At 42.3% G+C, this 21114-nt stretch overlaps 1 protein-coding gene across 2 annotated transcripts in view; it reads right to left on the bottom strand.

The window, feature by feature from the left end:
- The window catches only part of KIF4A (kinesin family member 4A), a 103183-nt gene that overhangs the window by 46522 nt on the left and 35547 nt on the right, over positions 1–21114 (bottom strand). For both annotated transcript variants that reach the window (XM_024555227.3, XM_045191282.3), the window contains exons 11-15: positions 13744–13876; positions 11998–12056; positions 11778–11883; positions 2163–2219; positions 982–1167 (exon numbers count right to left, since the gene is read on the bottom strand). In XM_024555227.3, the coding sequence (XP_024410995.2) occupies positions 982–1167; positions 2163–2219; positions 11778–11883; positions 11998–12056; positions 13744–13876 (541 nt within the window). The remainder of the gene's footprint in view (positions 1–981; positions 1168–2162; positions 2220–11777; positions 11884–11997; positions 12057–13743; positions 13877–21114) is intronic.

Genomic DNA, 21114 nt, shown 5'->3' with positions numbered 1-21114 from the left:
TGCAGCGCAGAGCTCCTTGCCCCTAGTTAAGGAGTAGTTCCATTGATGCAGTCCTAAAATTACATTTGGCCCTTTGAAGGTGACCCGGAGGCTGATGCAGCCCCCGGTGAAAATGAGTTTGACACCTTGGTGTATAGCAAGGGTAACCTTGTGGATAACCTGAAAGCCAAAGACTTGACCTTAAGTAAAGATGAATCATCTTCACTAGAAAGAGCCACTTCGAACTACCACTAGGAGAAACAGTTCAACCTTTTGAGAAGACACATGCTATCCACCACAAACCCCTCCATAACTGACCCTCTAACTCAGACAATGTACCTTTTGCAGAATCACAGCACAGTCATTAGAACAAAATTTCTCCAAGTAGGGAACATTTCTATTATAACATTATGCAATTTTAGTAAAACCTATTGTAGGCCCTGGCTGGTGGCTTAGTGGATTGAACGCTGGCCTGCAAACCAAAGAGTTGCCAGTTCGATTCCCAGCCAGGGCACATGCGTGGGTTGCGGGTCAGGCCCCCGGTAGGGGGGGGCATGAGAGGCACCACACATTGATGTTTCTCTCCTCTCCTTCTTCCTCTCTTCCCCTCTCTCTCAAAATAAATAAATAAAACCTTAAAAAATAACCTATTGTAGAAGGTAAGGTATTAAATGAAATAAAACAAAATTACAGGTCCCCTATCCTGAAAGTATTCTCCTTTTTTAGATTTTTTATTGTTGTTCTATTACAGTTGTCCCAATTTTTCCCCCTTTGCCCTCCTCCTCCCAGCCCACCCGCCTGCCCCTCCACAGTCAATTCCCGCACTGGTGTCCATGTCCATGGGTCATTCACACATGCCCTTTAACTAGTCCCTTCCCCTTCTTCTTTTCTTAACTAACAGCACAACCCCAGTTGTACCACACACATGCTGTCTTGTCATCACCTTTGTGATGAAAGGCAGAGCGTAGACATCAACAAAGACTGCTCTAGTACAGACTTTACCTGGTACTGGAACTGAATGGGCTGTAGTTGGCTGCCATCCTGGGTCATCTTCCTGGCCAGGGCCTCTTTCAGTGCAAGGGCTTTATTCAACTCAACCAGCTCCTTAGACATCTGAGCTTGACGTAGAGCATGTTGAGTGGTAAAGCCGTCGGAAGACCTGCTGGTCTGGGGACAGGTTTCCACTAGCTGCAACAGATCGGGATAATGATTGGTGAGAGAAACGAGCAGATGGAGCTCCCTGGGCACTACTTCATGGAGTCTCACAGCCACTTCTCCATGACCAGGACCTCTGTTCTTTGAAAGCTGTGGCTTCCCCTATATTTAATTGAAATATCTGAAATAAATTGAGCTAGGCTATTTCCCTGCTCACGCAGGCATCTCATATCTTATATCCTTTAAAACTGACCCTTTTAGAGGGAACTAAGTTTCCTGCCCTTTTCTTTATGGACCAGGCCAACATGTCTCACCTTGACCCCAGCCTGAGGGGTCCTTCCAGGGGAGAGGGCTCTGGAAATGGAGAAAGGACTTCATTTTCCTCACAGAGCTGACCTCTGGCACCTGGTTTAGCTCTCATCTTCTTTCAGAATATGAAAACTGCCGATAGATATTTGCTTTAGGGAGAAAAAGTTGTCTCGAGCACACCATCGCCCAGCCTTTCGGTTTGACTTTGCTCGGTAACCTTCAGCCAACATCTAATATATTTTATCTATTCTTGTCACGTGAATCCTCAAAATATTCTCCTTGGTCCTTTTAGCTCCTAACCATCCCATACATAGAAAAGTGTGCTGAAGGGAAAAAAAAAAAAGTCTCTTCCATTTCCTCTCGAATGCTTTTCTGACCTTGTCACGATTTCCTCATTTGTTCCCTTCCTCATTTTAACGTGCTGGAAAGTGGATGCAGAACACTAGCATCTAGTAAGAGATCAAGAAGCCAAACTGCAAATGAGGAAAGTGACATATCTGAGAGGCCCTGCCACCCATTAGCGGTTTACTGTTCGAGATGGAGCCTACCCTAGTTAGGGATTTGACAAAGCTCAGATTTATAGGCCAGATTTCTGGACTGCCCAGGCGTGCTACGGAGGATGGTGGCAATCGGGGGTTCTCTCCCTCGGCCGAGTGATAAATTAGAGGCAATGGCACAGTTAAAGCTCCTGCTTCCACACAAAGGGGTCAATTACTTACGGCTTCTGGTTCCGCTGCAGTATCAATGGCCGCAGTCATGCAAGCCACCGTTTCATCCTGCAATGACAAATGATGTTTCAGTTTAGGCAAAGATTCTGAAGTGAAGCTTACTAGTGGGATTTTATACTGCTACTTTAATTTTTGTCAAGCGTAGAGAGAGACCATTTAAGGTGCTGAACCCTTTTTAAGTGCATAGACTCTAATGGCCATGCGTTTCCATTTCCCACCTCTCCAGAGTTTGTCTTTATAGAGAGGTCGATTGTGCAGTTTGCCAAAAATAGGGTCATGTGGCACCTTGCACCCAGGGTGGCACAAAAGTAGGTCTACAGTTCTGAGTACACGAAACAGACTTCATTCTTGTATTATGATTTAATTACTGTACTATTTCCCTTACGGACAACTGTACACTGTCTTCCCCATGCTGTATTATTGTACGTCTCCGGCTTGGCCAGGGATCACTGGGCCAGCGTGAGACACTTAACCATTCCAACACACTAAAGTTTAAGCGGCTGTACAGATTCCACCCTTTCCATTTATGTTTTTACCACTAAGTCTACTTTTACAATATACAGGTCTAGGCAGTCCTCATGGACACAGCATCCTAAGAACACACACATACCATCAAATAAAGGCAATGCAGCACAAAATCGAGGTTTTCTTTTTGAAAAATAATTTTATATATTTAGACTTAGAGAGAGGGGGAAGGAGGAAGAAAGAGAGGGAGAGAAATATCAATGTATGAGAGAAACATTGATAGACCTCCTCTCGCACGCCCCCAACCAGGGACCTGGTCCACAACCCAGGCATGTGCCCTGACTGGGAATCGAACCAGCAACCTTTCAGTTCATGGGACAATGCCCAACCCACTGAGCCACACTGGTAATGGAAAGGGATATTTTTGATTTTGAAGTCAAGGTAGCAAGAGCCTACCCTGCGAGGAAATGAATGCCATGGTGGATACCCCAGAAAAATGTGCCCATGAAGCCAGACAAATATACTGCAGCCTCTGTTACTCTTATACCATCAGAATCAATCATATGTAGCTACTCCAGGTAGTGGAGGAAATGCAGAGGTACTAATTCCCTCCCAGAGGAGCGCAAATTCCTTTTCTGAGCATTGAAACACCACCTAGAAAGGAACTCTAAAACTACTTATTAGGATTAATTTGTTTATAAGCTATCACATGAGCAAGCTCAGCTCTCCCCAGTGGAACTTAGGCTTTATTTGGCATTGCAACCTATGGATTACCACTTCCATTGAAATGATCCTGCAAAGCCCTGGGAAGAAAGGATTATTTCCAGGAAGTCACATGATGAAGTAGGTCATAGGTGAAAGAGCTCTTGGCTCAACAGCAAAGAAAGAATTTAGGATCAGTGCAAGCAGTCTCTGCACCAGCCCAGGGAAACATCACATAGTGTTGAAACTTCAATCTCAGTACCTTTAAGGTGAGGAGTGAAGAGGCCCTTTGTAAGTGCTGTTTATGAAGCATTTTCCTTATTCTGCCCAGAAATTCTCAACTAGTGAGACTCAAAGAGAATTCAAAGGCAGTGCCAGTGTTCGCACATCCTTTCTCATCATAATTGGCAATACTGGTGATTCTTTAAGAGCAAGACATACTAAATCTTTCTTTTAAAAAAAAGAGCACTTCAGTCTTGGCTGGTGTGGCTCAGTGCATTGAGCGCAGGCCTGTGAACCAAAGGGTCGCCGGTTCGATTCCCAGTCAGGGCACATGTCTGGGTTGCAGGGCAGGTCCCCACTGGGGCTGTGTGAGAGGCAGCCACACATTGATGTTTCTCTCCCTCTCTTTCTACTTCCCTTCCCCTCTCTCTAAAAATAAACAAAGTCCTAAAAAAAAGGAAAGAAAGAAAGAGCACTTCAATATATGCGTATTATAGGTTAATAATTACCCTTTCCTCTCTCCCACGTTTTAAGTTTCAGTAAAAGGACTAGTTACAGGTCTAGTCTAGATTAGTAGGGTCTACAACACTGGCTTTGGAGACTTTTTCTAGTAACTTGCAGAGGGTCAGAATCAAAGAAGAAAGGTTAGTCCTTAAAGAAAATGTGTTGTTCCTGTGGGTTTAGCTTTTGGCCCAATGAATTTCACCGTGCTAAGGTCTGAGCACTGGGGACATATTCTACATGAACATGGCAGGTTTCTGCCTTCATAATCCTAAATGGAAATTTATACCAACAGCCCTGGCCAGTGTGGCTCAGTGGACTGAGCGCTGGCCTATGAACGAAGACATCACTGGTTCAATTCCCAGTTAGGGCACATGCCTGGGTTGCGTGCTGGGTCCCCAGTTGGTGGGGTGTGAGGGACAACCGATGGATGTTTCTCTCACACATCCATGTTTTTTTCTTTCTCCCTCCCTTCCTCTCTGTCTAAAAGTAAATAAATAATTAAATATATATATATATATATATACACACATATGTAAAACAATAGAGTTGATTTTGCTTGAACAGCTGCTTGCCTCTTTCTCCCTCATTCTAAAGCTACAACTGAGAACTTTTTTCTTTTTTTATTGTTGGTCTATTAGTTGTCCCAATATCCCCCTGTTGCTGTCCCACGCCCTGCACCACCATGCCCTGCACCCGCAGTCAGTCCCCACCCTGTTGTCCGTTTCCATGGTGAGAACTTTTCTCAAGGTGAAAAGACATGATTTGCTACGATCAGGGGAACAAGGCTAGGAGGGCACAATGAGATAAATTACCGTGTTTTTCAGACTATAAGACGCACTGGACCATAAGATGCACCTAGGTTTTAGAGGAGGAAAATAGGGAAAAAAAAAACACCCCTCTCCACCGCCGCCCCCCACCCCCAGCGAGCCAGGTAAGCTGCATTTGGAGTATAAGACACACCCCCTTTTCCTCCCAAATTGGGGGGGGGGGTGCGTCTTATAGTCAAAAAATACAGTAACTAGCAACACTCTCCCAAATGAAATCTGTGCTGGTAGGTTGTAGGCAATACCATTACTGGGCATGCAAAATGTGTTCACGGAACTGGTCTTGAAGGAGTGAACTGAAAGAAATGCACAGATTTCTTCACAGGTAACTGCAACAAGAGAGTTTACTTGAATTATAGTACTTTAAAGAAATAAATGGTACAGTTCAGCACTTAAAGCCCCAGGAAAAAGGCCTGGGAACAATGGCTGCCTTCATAACAGAAAAGGGGGTATTTACCCATTACTTAAGATAAAAATAGTTCTAATCCAAAATGAAGGGCACAAGCACTTACATTTGAAACATTTTACTTTCACTATAGTGAGTCTTAATAAAAAGCCACAGGGTACACTGTTAAATAATTTTCAAAAAATATGTAGCTGGGAGGGTCTCCAAACAATAGATGTGGAGAACTCTGATTCAAGAGTCCAGCAGGAGCCATGGGTAAAAAGACTTATTCTGCCTAACTGTGACAGCAGTTGGACGCCAGGGACTTTATCAGCTTGTGGCAATCTTTAGCACCCACCTCCTACATGTACCAAGTGAATTTTAGTGGCAGACACAGCGATTCTACAGAGTTCCTTGGAGCCAGCCGCCACTGGCAATTTCCTCTATAGGCATGCCAGGCACCAGTCACGTTGCTAGATCCTCCCTGAGGCTATGCCTTCTCTTATTAACTTGGTCCCACAGGTTTCCCTTTCACCTTCCCCATGTGGCTCAAAGACCAGAAATGAGGTGGTGTGGCCATAAACAATGGTGCCTGGGACGACTTTTCTCTGATCTTATAAACTTTGGCTCCTGTAGGGTTCTGCAGCCTAGGTTATTTTAATTAGGAGGCAACTCACACAAGGTCTTCATATATTAGATGTTCCAGCTATATTTATGATGGTAGACCCAAAAACCCAGACGTATCTTCTGGAGGGCAGGCCCCTTGTAGTGCAGACTTCCCCCACTAGGTAGTATTCTAGGAACCCATCTGTATCAGTGTACCGGCTGGCGTTGTTGTGAGAGGCTGTGTTAGGCTTCAGTGAATTTTTTTGAAGACTCCTTGAACACATTTGCCCATTTCATGATGGGTGATTTATGAGCACACCTGCCCACACTGTGCCGAGTGTTCAGAATTTTTGGACCAAAAATGGCATGACCCCAGTGCCCCACCCTCCCTAATCACCAGATCTTCCCCCCAGCAACTTGTTTTTGTTACCCCCGGATATAAAAAGTCCTCAAAGGGAAAGGTATTGCAGATGTGAAAGAGGTGAAACAAAAAATGGCAGACGCACTAAAAGGCATCTGAATCGATAAGTACAAAAACTGTTTTGAGCAGTGGAAAAAAAACGTCTTGATAGGTGTATTACATCAAATGGACAGCACTTTGAAGGTGACTGAAGTTTAAACATGTGAGAATACACAGTTTTTTATAAATAAATTATATTTTGGGGGGGGTCCACCCTTGTAAGTGGAGTTATAGATGGTGAAGTTTACCCTTGTGATAGCCACCCTCTGGCTTTGTATTTCTGCCACACCGAAGTTCTCACCGTGTTCTAAATGTTCATTCCTCGTTGCTCTCGCATTTACCTTTTTCCTCCCTATACACTGCCCTTTCCCCTCTGTTTGTGTGGCAAACTCTCACTCATTTTTAAGGACCCAGTTTCTTTTGTGCTGTCTTCCTGAATTCTCTAGGCAGTTAACCACCCCCTCCTTCATGCTCCCAACACGCTTGGCTGATATTGCTAATGTAAGAGGATTGAAGCACATGACAGAGGGTCCCCAATTTTCTTTGCCCCCTTTCCCTTTCCACTTGCTGTGTCACCTCTCACCTGTGAACCTTGCCCAACTGACAAACTACAAGGCTTGCAAGAAGAATTCTTGAAAATAATTGAACCATTATCAGCATGGGACTGCAGTGATGTTCTTCATCAAGAGCCATGAAAACTGAAACAGCCTCCACCCCAAAAGTTTCACAGCAATTAACAACACAATCTGCCGTCGGAGCCCCACCCTAGGGAAGTACCCTAGTCACAGAAGGATTGGAGTATGGTAGGCGCTCCCTGGGTGCGTCAGCTGAATAATGCCTTTAAGCCTTGATTTTGATCCCTTAAATTATTTTCTTTTGCTATTAATACAGTACTGAGCAAGAGTACACAGCTAGTGAGTGGCAGAATCGGCTTTCCAGCAGGGTCTGTCTGGCTCTGCAGCCCAGGTTCTCAATTACTGGGGCCTGTTGGTTGGATAAATGAACTGTCATCTCGAACTGCTCATGATCGTTTTGCACAGTACTTCTTATTCTAAACTGCTGCTTTCTAGTCTTGTGGGAGTTTAGTTATTTAACTTCCTGGAACTGGCCATCCTGAACCTTCTCCCCATCATACTAGCTGGTATTTTTTCGATGGCTCTTTAGAGTGAAATACAGATGTGGATGATTTTGTAATATGCTTTTGACAACTCTAGAAAATGCTGGGCAAGACCTGGGGTGCAGAATCACTGTTCTGATGAAATTAAAACCTCTGTCCAAGAGCTAGGAATTACCACCAGGCATTAATAGACACACTACTGCTTCAGAAAGATAAATAAGAGGGTATAGATGGAACAAAGCCAACCATAACCCCTTATCCAAATATGACCACTTAATATAATATTATTTCAATTTTTAAAAAGTATGTATACCTAAGAACTAAGAGAATGAACACCAAAAATTTTTTTTAAAAAAGGTTTTTAGGAAGGTGTTGGAATTGTAAGACTTTTTCTTCTGGGAAAAACAACAAATAACAACCTCTCTGTTCCCTCCAAACCCATCCATAAGTATGACAATAGTTCTAAAAGTAAAAAAAAAAAAAAAGGAGGGGGCTTACAGCAGAGTGATGATTGAGATTGAAACTAATTTATTATTGGTTATAAAATAGACCCTGGCTGGTGTAGTTCAGTGGATTGAGTGCCAGCCTGTGAACCAAAGGGTCCCTGGTTCGATTCCCAGTCAGGGCACACACCTGGGTTGTGGGCCAGGTCCCCAGTAGGGGGCGTATGAGAGGCAACCAATTGATGTTTCTCTCCCTCCCTTTCTCCCTCCCTTCCCCTCTCTCTAAACATAAATAAATAAAATCTTTAAGAAAAAGTGAAAGACCTACAGTATTCCCTGGTTTTTCTAAGCTATTTGTCAGAAGCCAGCTTGTTTAAGATTGGGGTATGGTACAAGACCCCTTCCTAACTTAGCCTACACCAAAAGGGCTGCAAATCAATGACCGCTGCTCACGCTACCCGGGCAATTCTGCACTGCACATATACGGGGGGGGGGGGGGGGGGCGGGCAAAAGTAGGTTCATAGTTGTTCAAATGTAGAACAACACACTAATTCAACTGTAAACCTACTTTTGCCCCACCCTTTATGTTGCCGTTTGCAGCATTTGATTAGAATACTACAGTATTAATGTACCACTGCATATGTATCCTAAGGTTGTTTAATTTCACAAATTCATATTTAGATCATATCCAATGACCCATGATATTTGTCCTCAAACAGCTCCCAGTCTAGTTGTTTCATCAGAAGACACAGAGTTGAACATATTTACATGCATCAAGAGACACACAGGAGGGCTTCTGGTCAACATAGCGAAGTAGGTACACGTGGTATTTGTACCCTCCCACAACCATGTTACAACTAAACTACAGAACAGCATTTGCTGCAAACCCCCTGAAGTCTAGCTGAATGGAAGTCCTATAGCTAAGGATGTAAAGAAGCCACACGGAGACTGGTGGGAAGGGCAGATGCAGAATGGGCTGGTCCCACAGCCACATGTGGAGGTTAAAATTCTGGAGAGAGATCTTGGCTACAGAGGTCCCCCGGGGAGTGAGGGGTCCCAGCCCCACAGGAGGCCCTCCAGCCCAGGGTTCCCGTGCCAAGAAGAGAAGTCCCCATAACTTCTGGTTGTGAAAACCAGTGGGAATTGTGGGAAAACCAGAGTGACCCAGGGGCTCCTACAATCCCAGGCAGTTCCCCTTAAAGGGCCCATTAACAAATGTACTCGGACTCGGCCTCTCTGAGCTCCAGTGCTAGAGCAGCAGCTAGAAAGGCTCTAGGAACTGAACTATCCAGTGAGGGCTGGAGGGCCAGGTCTCTCCCAGACAGAAGGACTGGCAGAGGCCATCATTCCCTTCTTGAGCCCTCCCCTCACAGAGCTGGCAGGTGGGCGCCATATCTGAGTCCCCATCCACCTGGCTCCTACTGCTCACCCTGCCCTGGTGATTCACTGAGGCTCCAGCCCACACAACTTGCAGGCTCTCCCAGGCCGCTTCCAGTGACTGTTCCACACAAATGGCGTGTCTTGGCTCATGCTGAGGACTTTCCTAAAATCTCTTAAAGGATCACAAACCCCAAACAAGCAGTATCTGGCCTTGGTGTGCCCTGTACCTCTTGGTAATCAGCCTCCATGTCTAACACTAGTGGTGGCTGGCCTTGGTTCACAGCTTGGCCTCTCCTGGGCTCGTCTCAGCCCAGCACAAGTAGCAGCTGCCTGCAGACTGCTCTGTAGCTCGTGCCAGGTGGCCCCAAACAGGACACAGGTGACAGCTCATCTTGGCCTGTACGTCCCAGGAGGCCTCAGAGCCAGCGTACCTGGTGGACAGCTTCAGACCATGCTGCAGTTCTACCCAAACACCTCCACGAGTGACATACTCTAGGGATGGACTCCTTGGGCACCAGAGCCCCACTGAAGTAAGTCCTGCTCCATGGGGTCGGCCCCTGCATGGCAGCTCCTCTGCTGTAGTCTCAGCCAGTCCTTGCATCCACTTGGCCTGGGGGTAAATCCCTCCCATTGACCTGCCAATAGCAACCAAGGCTCAACTGCAAGAGGAGGGTGTACTCAGCCCACACGAAGGGTGCACCTCGAGTGCCCAGCTTGGTGATAGGGGAGGCTGTGCCCACTGGACTCTGTAGGACACGTATTACATATGGCCGCTCCACCAAGACTGGGAGACATAGGAGCTCCACCTAATTACATCGAAACAAACACAGAAGGCTGCCAAAGAAACATGCCCCAAATGAAAGAACAGAACAAAACTCCAGAAAAACAACTAAATAAAATGGAGACGAGCAACCTGCCAGACATAGAATTCAAAATACTGGTTATAAGGATGGGCAATGAATTTAGGGGAAGGGTAGAGGGACTTAATGAGGACCTCAACGGAGAGATAGGAAACATAAAACAGAGATAGAAAACATTGAAAAAAGTCAGAAATGAAAAATATACTAACTGAAATGAAGAATAATTTCCAGGGAATCAACAGTAGAGTAGATAAAGCAGGGGATCAAATCAGAGATTTGGAAGATAAGGAAGCAGAAAACACCCAATTAGAACAGCAAAAAGAAAAAAGAATCCAAAAATAAGATAATTTAAGGAGCCTCCGGAACAACTTCAAGTGTACACATATTCACAACACTGGGGTGCCAGAAAGAGAAGAGAGACAGCAAGGAATTAAAAACCTACGTGAGCCCTGGCTGGGTGGCTCAGTTGGTTGGAGCATTGTCTCACGAACCAAAAGGTTGCAGGTTTGATCCCCGGTCAGGGCACATTCCTAGGTTGCAGGTTTGATACCCTGCGCGTACACCCTGGGAATCAGGATATCCTGATACCCAGTCGGGGCATGTACAGGAGGCAACTGATCAATGTTTCTCTTTCATGTCAATGGTTTTCTCTCTCTCTCCCTTCTCCTTCCTCGCTCCCTAAAAATCAATAAAAACATAGCCTCAAGTGAGGATTTTTTAAAAAAGGACATAGGGTGGCTGAATGGATAACAAAACAAGACCCTTACATGTGCTGTCTACGAGAGATTCATTTCAGATTGAAAGATGCACAGAGACTGAAAGTAAAAGAACGGAAACATTTATTTCATGAAAATGGAAATGAAAAATAAACTGGGGAAACAATGCTTATATCAGACAAAATAGACTTTAAAACAAAGACACAATGAAGGACCCAGGAATTCTAATTCTGTGCATTCCTCTGAAGACACCAAATCACTAAATCAAAAAGATATATGTATTCATATGTTCATTGCAGCATTATTTACAATAGCCAAGATATGGATGCAAGCTAACTGTCCATCAATAGATGAACGGATGAAGAAGTGATGCATATATACAAAGGAATATGACTCGGCCATAAAAAGAATGAAATCTTGCCCTCTGCCATAACATGGGTGGACCTAGAGGGTATTATACAGAGTGAAATAAGTCAGACAGAGAAAGACAAATACCAAATGATTTTACTTACATGTGAAATCTAAAAACAACAAAATAAACGAAGCTGAACATAAAGAGACTCACAGATAGAGAACATTTTGATGGTTGCCAGATGGAAGGGGGTTTGGGAGGATGGGTGAAAATGGTGAAGGAATTAAGAAGTACAAATTGGTAGTTACAGAATAGTCACGGGGATGTAAAGTTCAGCATAGGGAAGAGAGTAAATAATATTGTAATAACTAGGTATGGTGTCAGGTGGGGACTAGGTTTATCAGGCTGATGATTTTATAAGTTCTATAAATGTCTAACCACTGAATGGTACACCTGAAACCAATAATCATATTGCATGTCAACTGGAATTGAAAAATTAAAATTATTTTAAAAAGAGAAAGAGACAAATGAAAGTAATGTGCCTATTTGCACCGTCCCTACTTGGCTTACCGACATTTGGGTAATCAGTTGCTGTAGGTTACGAATTATCTCTACATTTTCTTTTAGTTCTTGGTCTTCCAAAGTCTCCACTAGCTTTTGAAGATCCACTTTACAGCTGAAAATTCAAGCACAGGAACGCAAGAGTCAATCGCACTGCAAAAGCCAGAGCGTCTATGATTAGATCTCAAGGTGGTAGAGGTCAATAGCAAATATCTGGTAGGAGACTTACGCTTCGTGCTGCCTGAGCTCTTCTAGCTTGGCGTTCATTTTTTCATTCGCTTGTTCTGTCTGCAACAAAGACCCAGGAGATGATCAGTGGTAGTGCCTGACAGCCTCACCTAATTATGCCTTCTCTCCTACTTCTATGGATTCAAAACTAGGTAGAGAGGCTGCCTCCCTTGCTGTAATAGAGGATTTGGTGGGCTTTGGTTATTTAGTGAGAAATGTTTTTTAACAGTCATGGAAATTAGCCCTTCAGTCAACATGAACTACTAAAAATAGCATCCGAGCAGCTGGGTCTTATGCTTGCCATGAAGCTCAGACTATGGGGTGGAGTGTGAAGCCTCAATTCCAAAGAGAACTTTGCAACTGGGGGAGAAAGCAGTATTCCTGGCATGCTACCCCCTGCTGTTTGTAGAAACCCACTTCTTTTAAACTGCCTCCTACACGATGCTGTTGCCTAGTCCCAGCAGAAGGGCATTTAAAACATAAAAGGGCCTCACACTGCATATGAGCTGAGTTTTTTTCAAGTCCCACTATCTGAGATGGTAAGCTAGTTTTAGCAAAAGAGAGTAAGAAAGAGGGTGAAGCAAAAGACTGATGGCAGAGAAAAATGGCAGAGACAGCTCCGTGTTTGGGAAGGGTGATTGATAGCTTCCGTTTGGCTTCCATCTCGGCATCGGTAACATGCTAGATGCTGCAACAGCTTTGGGGAGAACAGTTTATATAGGAGAAAAATGTATGCTTGTGATGAAGTTCTGATAGGACATCAATAATAAGCCCAGAGGGCAGCCACTGTAACAACCTTATAAAGGTCAGACAGGTATGTGGCTAGAATAACAAGTACTGTCTGTTACATCTGCCACGCTCACATACATGTGAGACACATCTTCTAGAATTACTCCGAAGGCATAAAATGCAGCATGGAGACAGAAACGTGTATATGAAAATCCCCTAGATCCCATGTCAACCCTTCTGCTAATAATGGACGATACAATGGACGTGGGATTTGGCCCCCTTTGAAGAAATCGTTAAGCAGCTCACCCCTCCTTGACAAGAGAGCGCACTGGCGCATGACAGTCTATAAATTACAGATGTTCAATTACATTCTGGCGGACACTCACTTTAGCTTCTGGCAACAGTTGTGCTATGACAGACGGAGTTGTATTTAGACTAGTAGAAACAACCGTTACTGACAGAGTCAGCCCGCGCTGATCCAGAAGGTTCCTGTCAGAAAGGTGGTTGGGTACCAAACCAGTGCCATCAGTTACACAGTGACCCACTATTGGAAAATTACCCGGATGTGAAAGGAATGGAAATGAATTTCCCGGCTCCTCTATCTTGCCATGATAATGGTTAGGCTGGGATATGACATGTGACAGTCAGTGGAAGGGAGATAGAGAGGAATGAATATCTTATTGGGGAGACAGTTAAGCTTGGTATTATGGGTAAAGATTAGGCAGGACTTAAGGTGACAGAGGGACCTGGTACTTTAGAACAAATCTATTTTAAAATGGGATTCACGTAGATTCTTTGTGGTGGGTATACAGGTGTTCACTGTACAATTCTTTGAACTTTTCTGCATGTTTGAACATAAGTCCATGTATTTACCTCAGAGGGGCTCCCTGGAGGATATGGTAACACTATCCATTTCTTTCCACATAACTGGTCTCTCTCATGAGAAGCATGTTAAATACCTCAGAAACAAATGCCAGTAAATGCCCAGATTGCTAGGAGTTTAGTCTTGGGGCCTCACCAAAATGATCCTCTCCAACATCTGGGCCGTCTGACCAGCTGCCTCACTCAGACCACGACTTAATTTTTCATTCTCCTCTATGAGGGACTGATTCTTCTCCATCAAAGACTGTAGATTCTCTGATGGTTCCACACTAAAACGAGGAAAGTAACATATCAGAAAAACACATGATCCATAATACCTATATCAGAGGTGGATAAAAATATATCCCATAGGCCTTTTGGGTTGGGGGTTGGTTTAAAATTACCCTCAAAAGTCTGGAAAAGGTGTGTCTATTCCAATCTATTCTCCCAGTCAGGTAGTATATTGTATGAATAAGATATATATGCCTGAAGTACTTTTTTATTTTTATTTTTTTATTGAATTTATCAGGGTGACTTTGGTTAATAAACTTATATAGGTTTCAGAGGTACACTTCTCTTAACACATCATCTGTATATCACACTGTGTGGTCACCACCCCAAGTCAAGTCTCCTTCCATCATCATTTATCCCCCCCTTTACCCTCCTCTACCTCTCCTGACCCCCTTTCCCTCTGGTAATCACCATACTGTTGTCTGTCTATGAGTTTTTTTCCCTAAGTTCCTTCACCTTTGTCCAGTCCCCCAAATCCCCTCCCCTCTGACATCTGCCAGCCTGTCTTCTCTACCTATGAGTCTGTATCCATTTTATTTGTTTATTTGTTCATTAGACTCCACATGTAAGTGAAACCATGAGTTGGAGGATGGTAATGATTCAGAGCTAGACATGGTTGCAACAGGAATGACTAATGGTTTAGGATCTTTCTATCTGTGCCACATAGATAAGAAGTGAAGGCTCAGTGTCCCTAAGACACACGTGCTCTCCTTCCCAACTTCAGCCTCTCATTAAAGATTAGGGAAGTAGGGAAGGGAAAGGTACAGCAGGGGTAGGGTCTAACTTTAACTTCATACACATAAGTCAATGACCTATTTCACGTACAGTTTAGGGGAATAGCATTTAAGGAGTCAGAAAGTTGAAATGATGACCAGTGGCCACTAAGAGCACATTTCACAATTCTCCAGAAATAAGTGCCCCCTTCTAAGTGCTTGTCTTGCCTGAAACTGATGACCCGCAGGCTTCTGTTCATTTGTCTATCAATTTTAAATTGCTTAGAGTGGTTGGAGGCGACAGTAATTTCCATTTCAAATAGTAGTGGAAGGGAGGGACAGAAATAGTTTGAAGGATACATATAAATAAGAACCTTTGCAATTTATGCAGATTACTTGATATCAGTCCCAGACTAATGAAGCAGATGAAAAAGAAGTACAGTTTCGGTTTTTGTTTGTGTAATCCACTGGGATTAGCTGTTCAAAAGGTTGAAAAAAATAGGACTGGTGAGAAAAGATCAGAAGAACTATGAAGATCGGATCTTAAGGAGACTGAAGGGAAAATTAATAGTTGTTAAGGCAAATAAAGAGAAAAATAGGACAGGGTACAGCTGTTCTCAATCTCAATGAAGGCTTGAAAAGGATTTCAGGAACAAATGCCTCTCCCCCAGGTTAAGCCCTCCATGAACTGTTCTGGAAGATCTTTATCACAAAGTTAATAGCAAGGTCACACCGTAAGGTCTCCTACCACACTGCTGAGAATTTACTAAGACTCTTATGACGGAATGTTAGATTAAAATGGGGGTTATGAAAATAAACTATCAGTAAATTTAGTGCTATTTCAGATTGCTCTGGTATTTTATTGTTTCCTTACTGTTATTAAGCTGAAAACTTCCAATGTTCTTTAAAGTTGACAAACTCCAAACTAATGAGACTTTTTTGTTATAGTTGACATAAAATATTATATTAATTTCAGGTGTGTACATGTGATCTGATATTTATGTAGCTTGCGAACTAATCATGACATTAAGTTGAGGTGGTAACCATCTGTCACCATACAAAGTTATTATATTATTGGCCGCGTTCACTATGCTGTACGTTACATCCCTGTGACTTATTTATAAGTGGAAGTTTGTACTTCTTAATCCCCTTCACCCTTTTTGCCCATCCCCTCACCCCCTCCAAAGTAACAATACTTTAACACCATACTTTTTTCCCTTAAAATTTCCAGGGTTTCTCTAAACAGGGAAAAGTATAATGGAAAACCAGTGTTTCCTCCTTCACATGCTATTTAATTGTTCATGCTAAGAATTCAAGTAGCTAAGCATGTGCGAATGGACAAATACTTGCAGAAAATCAATACAAAAGCTTTAATGACACACATTCAGAAAGAAAACGATATAATCCAAGGACAAAAAGCAAAAAATAAACCCCATGTATATAAACTGTATGTTTTGTTAAAAGCCTCATGAAATGTCTCTGAAAATATAAGTATACATTTTTTTAAAAGATTTTATTTATTTATTTATTGAGACACAGGAAGGGAGGGAGGAAGAGAGGGAAACATTCATGTGTGAGAGAAACATTGATTGGTTGCCTCTCACACACCCCCTATTGGGGACCTGGCCCGCAACCCAGGCATGTGCCCTGACTGGGAATTGAAACAGCGAGCCCTTGGTTTGCAGGCCAGCGCTCAATCCACTGAGCCACACCGGCCAGGGCTAAGTATACACTTTCAAAAAAATAAATAGCATCTTTATTTCTCTGTGAAACATTGAACAATTGAGTTCAAGTGTTTGGTTCTTCAACTGTTTCTTAGAATCTATTACTTTTGTAACTGAAAAATATACCTTATAGTATATTCTAGGTAGTTGGAAGTTCGGAAGGGTTTTCATTAGTCTTGTGTTACATGAAATAGGTCTGTGCGAAACTGAAAGGAAAGGAAGATGGGCCAATTGCTTCTAATCCAGGCATAGTGGAATAGGTCTTTAAAAGACCCCAGCTTTCCTCAGTGTCATTATCCAATATTTAAAAAAATTACTGAGGATACCAAGATTAAATTACCAAAAGGGGGAGAATTACAAAGACAAAGGCGGTCATCTCTGGGTGACAACATTATGGCAATTTTAAGATTTATTTTTTTATACTTCTCTAAATGTTCTACAAGAAGCAATATAGCACTTCTATAATCAGAAAAAAATGATTGAGTACTGCAAATAAGGATAAAAAGAAAATGGGCTCACACCGTATACAAGAGCTCCAAATGAAAAATGAAAAGTAAAAAATAAAACCAACAAAAGGACTAGAAGAAAACACTGGCAAAATCCTCTTTAACCTTGTAGAAGAGGCTTTCTAACAGGGAATCAAAACCCAGAAGCATGAGGAGAATGCAAACAGCAGTCACTTTGGAAAGCAGTTCCACAGTTTCTTAAAAAGTTAAATGTATGATCCAGCAATTCCACTTCTAGGTATCTACCCAATAAAAAACATATACCCACACAAAAACTTGCCAGTGAATATTCATAACAGCATTATTCATAATAGCCCAAAAGGTGAAACAACCAAAAAGTCTACCCATTTATTTATTGGTGTCTATCCACTCGCCATATTTATTTATGGCGAGTGGATAGACACCATACGGTACAAACAGACAACGATGTACTTACTATTCAACAAGGAGACGGGCTGACACGTGCTACAGCACGGACGACCCGTGAAAACATTACAGGTGAGAGAAGCCAGACAAAAAGTCCACATACTATGACTCCATGAGTACGATATGCTCACAACAGGCAAATCTATAGAGACCCAAACCAGGTTAGTGGCTGCCTGGGGCTGGGAGCGGGAACAGAGGTGACTGCAAATAGGCACGAGGGGTCATTTTGGGGCGACAGAAATGTTCTAAAATTGGATGGTGGTGATAGTTGTACAACATTGTGAATTTACTAAAAATCAGTGAATTATACACTTAAAATGAGTGAATTTTAAGGTATGTAAATTATCTCATTAAAGTAGCTAGAAAAAGCCAGAGTCAATAAAAAATGACTGATACACTTTTTAGTACATAAAAATTAAAAATTTTTGCATGACAAATGCCATAAACAAAGTAAAAGAGGATACACTTGAAGGAAATATTTGTAATACACTACAGACAAAGGACTAATATCACTAACATATAAAGAACTGTTAACATTAAAGTCTAAAATTAGGGTATCTATTATTTTTAAAAAACTAGAAAACAAGGGTTAGCTTTCTCTGACTGGCTTATTTCACTTAGCATAATTCTCTCCAAGTCCATCCATGCTGCTGTAAAAGGTAAGAATTTCTTTCTTTTATGGCTGAGTTGTATTGCATTGTGTGAATGTAGCTCAGTGTACTATATGATCTCACTCACATGAGGAATCTAATGAACAAACTGAGCTAACAAGCAACATAGACACTGACTCACAGATAGAGGGCAGGCTGACAGCGTGGAGGGGTGGGGGTGGGGTTGGGGTTGGGTGGGGGGTGGGGAGGAATTGAGCAAAACAGAAAAATAGAAAAACTCATGGACACGAACAACAGTGTGGTGACTGCCGGGGGAGGTGGAGGAGGGTCTGGGGGCGGTAAATGGTGATGGAAGGAGACGTGACTTGGGGCGGTGAGGACACAATATAGCGTACAGATGACGTGTTGTGGAACTGTGCACCTGAGACCTGTATGGCTTTTGTTAACCAGTGTCACCCCAATAAATTCAATTAAAAAAATAAGGGTTAGTGAGGACGTGGAGAAATAGGAACCCGTGTGCACTGCGGTAGGAATGTAAAATGGTGCAGCTACTATGGAAAACAGTATGATGGTTTAGTTTAAAAAAATGTAAAAAGAATTACTATACGATCCAGTTATTCCGCTTTGGGGCACATATCCAAAGGAATCAAAAGCAGGATCTTAAAGAGGTATCTGCACACCTACGTTCATAGCAGCATTATTCACAATCGCCAAAGGGTGGAAAAGCAACCCGTGTCCATTCACTCATGATGGTACAAGCAGCGTGGGGCAAAAGGATTACAATTGTGAATTTGTGAAACACAGGGTTTATTCTTGGATTATTATTTATTAATTATTGCATTATTTTCCATACAAATAACTCTAAACCTACTTTTGCCCAACTCTGTATATTCCATGAAATAAGCCAGTCACAAAAAGACAAATGCTGTATGATGCCACTTATACGAAGTTATCTAAAGTACTTAAGTCCATGGAAACAGAAAGTAGCGTGCTGGTTACCAGGGACTGAGGAGACGGGCACAAGGAGCATTGCTGTTTAATGGGCATATAATTTCAGTTTTATAAGATGAAAAAGTGGTGGAGATCTGTTCCACAACAAGGTAAATATAGTTAATGCTACCCAACTGTGCACTTAAAAATGGTTAAGATAGTAAATTTTATGTTATATGTTCTTTAACACAATTTCTTTAAAAAAAGAAAAAACCCACAAGACAACTAGAAGAAAAACATAGGCAAAGGTCTATGTGCATACAGGTGAAGGTAAAGAGCATTCTATAAATAAAAGGAGCCCTGGCTGGGTAGCTCAGTTGATTACAGCATCATCCTGATATGCCAAGGTTGTGGGTTCAATCCTTGGTCAGGACACATACAAGAATCAACCAATGAATGCATAAATTAAGTGGAACAACAGATCAATATTTCTCTCTCTCTCTCTTGCCCTCCCTTCCTCTCTCTCTCTCTCTCTCTCTCTCAACTCAATAAATAAGACATAATAGCAATGTCAGAAAAGTGTAAAAGAATAGATGGGGGAGGGTGGAGAGTTGATGTTTAACGGGTATGGGGTTTCAGTTTTGCAAGAAGCAAAAGTTCTAAAGATTCACTACACAACAACGTGAACATACTTAACACTACTGAACTGTATACTTAAAAATGGTTAAGACGGTAAATTTCAGGTCATTTTTTACACAATATTTTTAAAAAGGAAATATATATATATTCGGAGAAGTGTCATTTCCTCTTTGTCCCTGCTACCCTCTTCCCATAGCACTTACTTCCACCCCCTTTCCACCACTATTCTCCCTCCCCTTGCATTAACCAATTTCTTTAGTTTCTGGTTTAGCCTTCCTGTATTTCTTTTATACAAATGAGCAGATATCTGTGTATTCACATCCCCTTCTTTCTCATACAGATGGTACTATGCTATAGATACTCTTTGTGGCTTTGCTTTTCTCAGTATTTCCTGGAAATAATTTCTTACCAGTTCATAGAAAGCTTCCTCATTCTTTTTTTTACAGCTGCATGGCCTCTTATTGTGCACACGTGTCATGGATTCAACCTCTGTCCTATGTATGGGCATTTAGGTTGTTCGCAATATTTTGCAATTACAAACATGCTGCAGGGAGTAACCTTGTGTCTATATATTTTCGTGTTGGTAGTGATTTATCTTCAGGGTACATCTCTAGAAAAGGGATTGCTGGGACGAAAGGTAAGTGCATGTCTGGTTTTGTCAGATATTGCCATGTTCCGCTCCAGAAGGGTCACACCTATTTGCATTCCCAACAGCAGTCTATGAGAGTACTTGTTCCCCTCACAGCCTTGCCAATGGAATGTGTTGTCATATTTTTATCATTTTTTTTACCAATCAGATAGGTGAGAAATACTATCTCAGTGTTTTTTGAAAGATTTTATTTATTTATTTTTAGAGAGAGAGGAAGGGAAGGCAAGAGGGAGAGAAACATTCATGTGTGGTTGCCTCTCCTGCGCCCCCTACTGGGGACCTGGCCAGCAACCCAGGCATGTGCCCTGACTAGGAATCAAACTAGGGACCCTCTGGCTCACAGGCTGGCACTCAACCCACACCAGCCAGGGCCAGTGTTGTCTTACTTTGTAGTTCTTTAATTATGAGTGGGTTTGAGGATTTTTTCACATTTCAGAACTACTTTGATCTCTCTTTCCGGTGAACTGTCTGTTCACGTGTCCCATTTTTCTCATTTAAAAAAAAAAATCCCTTGGCCCTTTAAAAAAATTGTGGTAAAATATACAAAACATAAAATTTACCACTTCAACCATTTTTAAGTATATGGTTCAAAATGTATACTTGAAACCTATATAATCTTATAAACCAATGTCACCCCAATAAATTTAATTTTAAAAAGTAAAGTAATTTTGAGGGGGGAAACATTCACAATGTTCAGCAACCATTACCACCATCTATTCCTGAAACTTTTATCTTGCAAAACTCGAAGTCTGCACCCACTTAATCAATACTGTCCATTCCCCCTCTCCCCAGCCCCTGGCAAACACCATTCTACTTGCATTGGATTACTTAAGAGTACCGCATATGGGGGGAAATGATACAATATTTGTCTTTTTTGACTATCGTATTTCAATTAGCATAATGTTCTCAAGCTCCATCCATGTGAGAGCATGTGTGTGAATTTCCTTCCTTTACGAAGCTGAATGTTTCATGGTATGAGTATACCACCTCTTGTTTACCTATTCATCTGTCTGTGGACATTATGTTCCTTGCACCTCTT

The sequence above is a fragment of the Desmodus rotundus genome, chromosome X, assembly GCF_022682495.2.
Source record: "Desmodus rotundus isolate HL8 chromosome X, HLdesRot8A.1, whole genome shotgun sequence".
NCBI lineage: Eukaryota > Metazoa > Chordata > Mammalia > Chiroptera > Phyllostomidae > Desmodus > Desmodus rotundus.
Note: the sequence above shows the minus strand (reverse complement) of the source record. Positions and strands in the feature narration are given on the sequence as shown.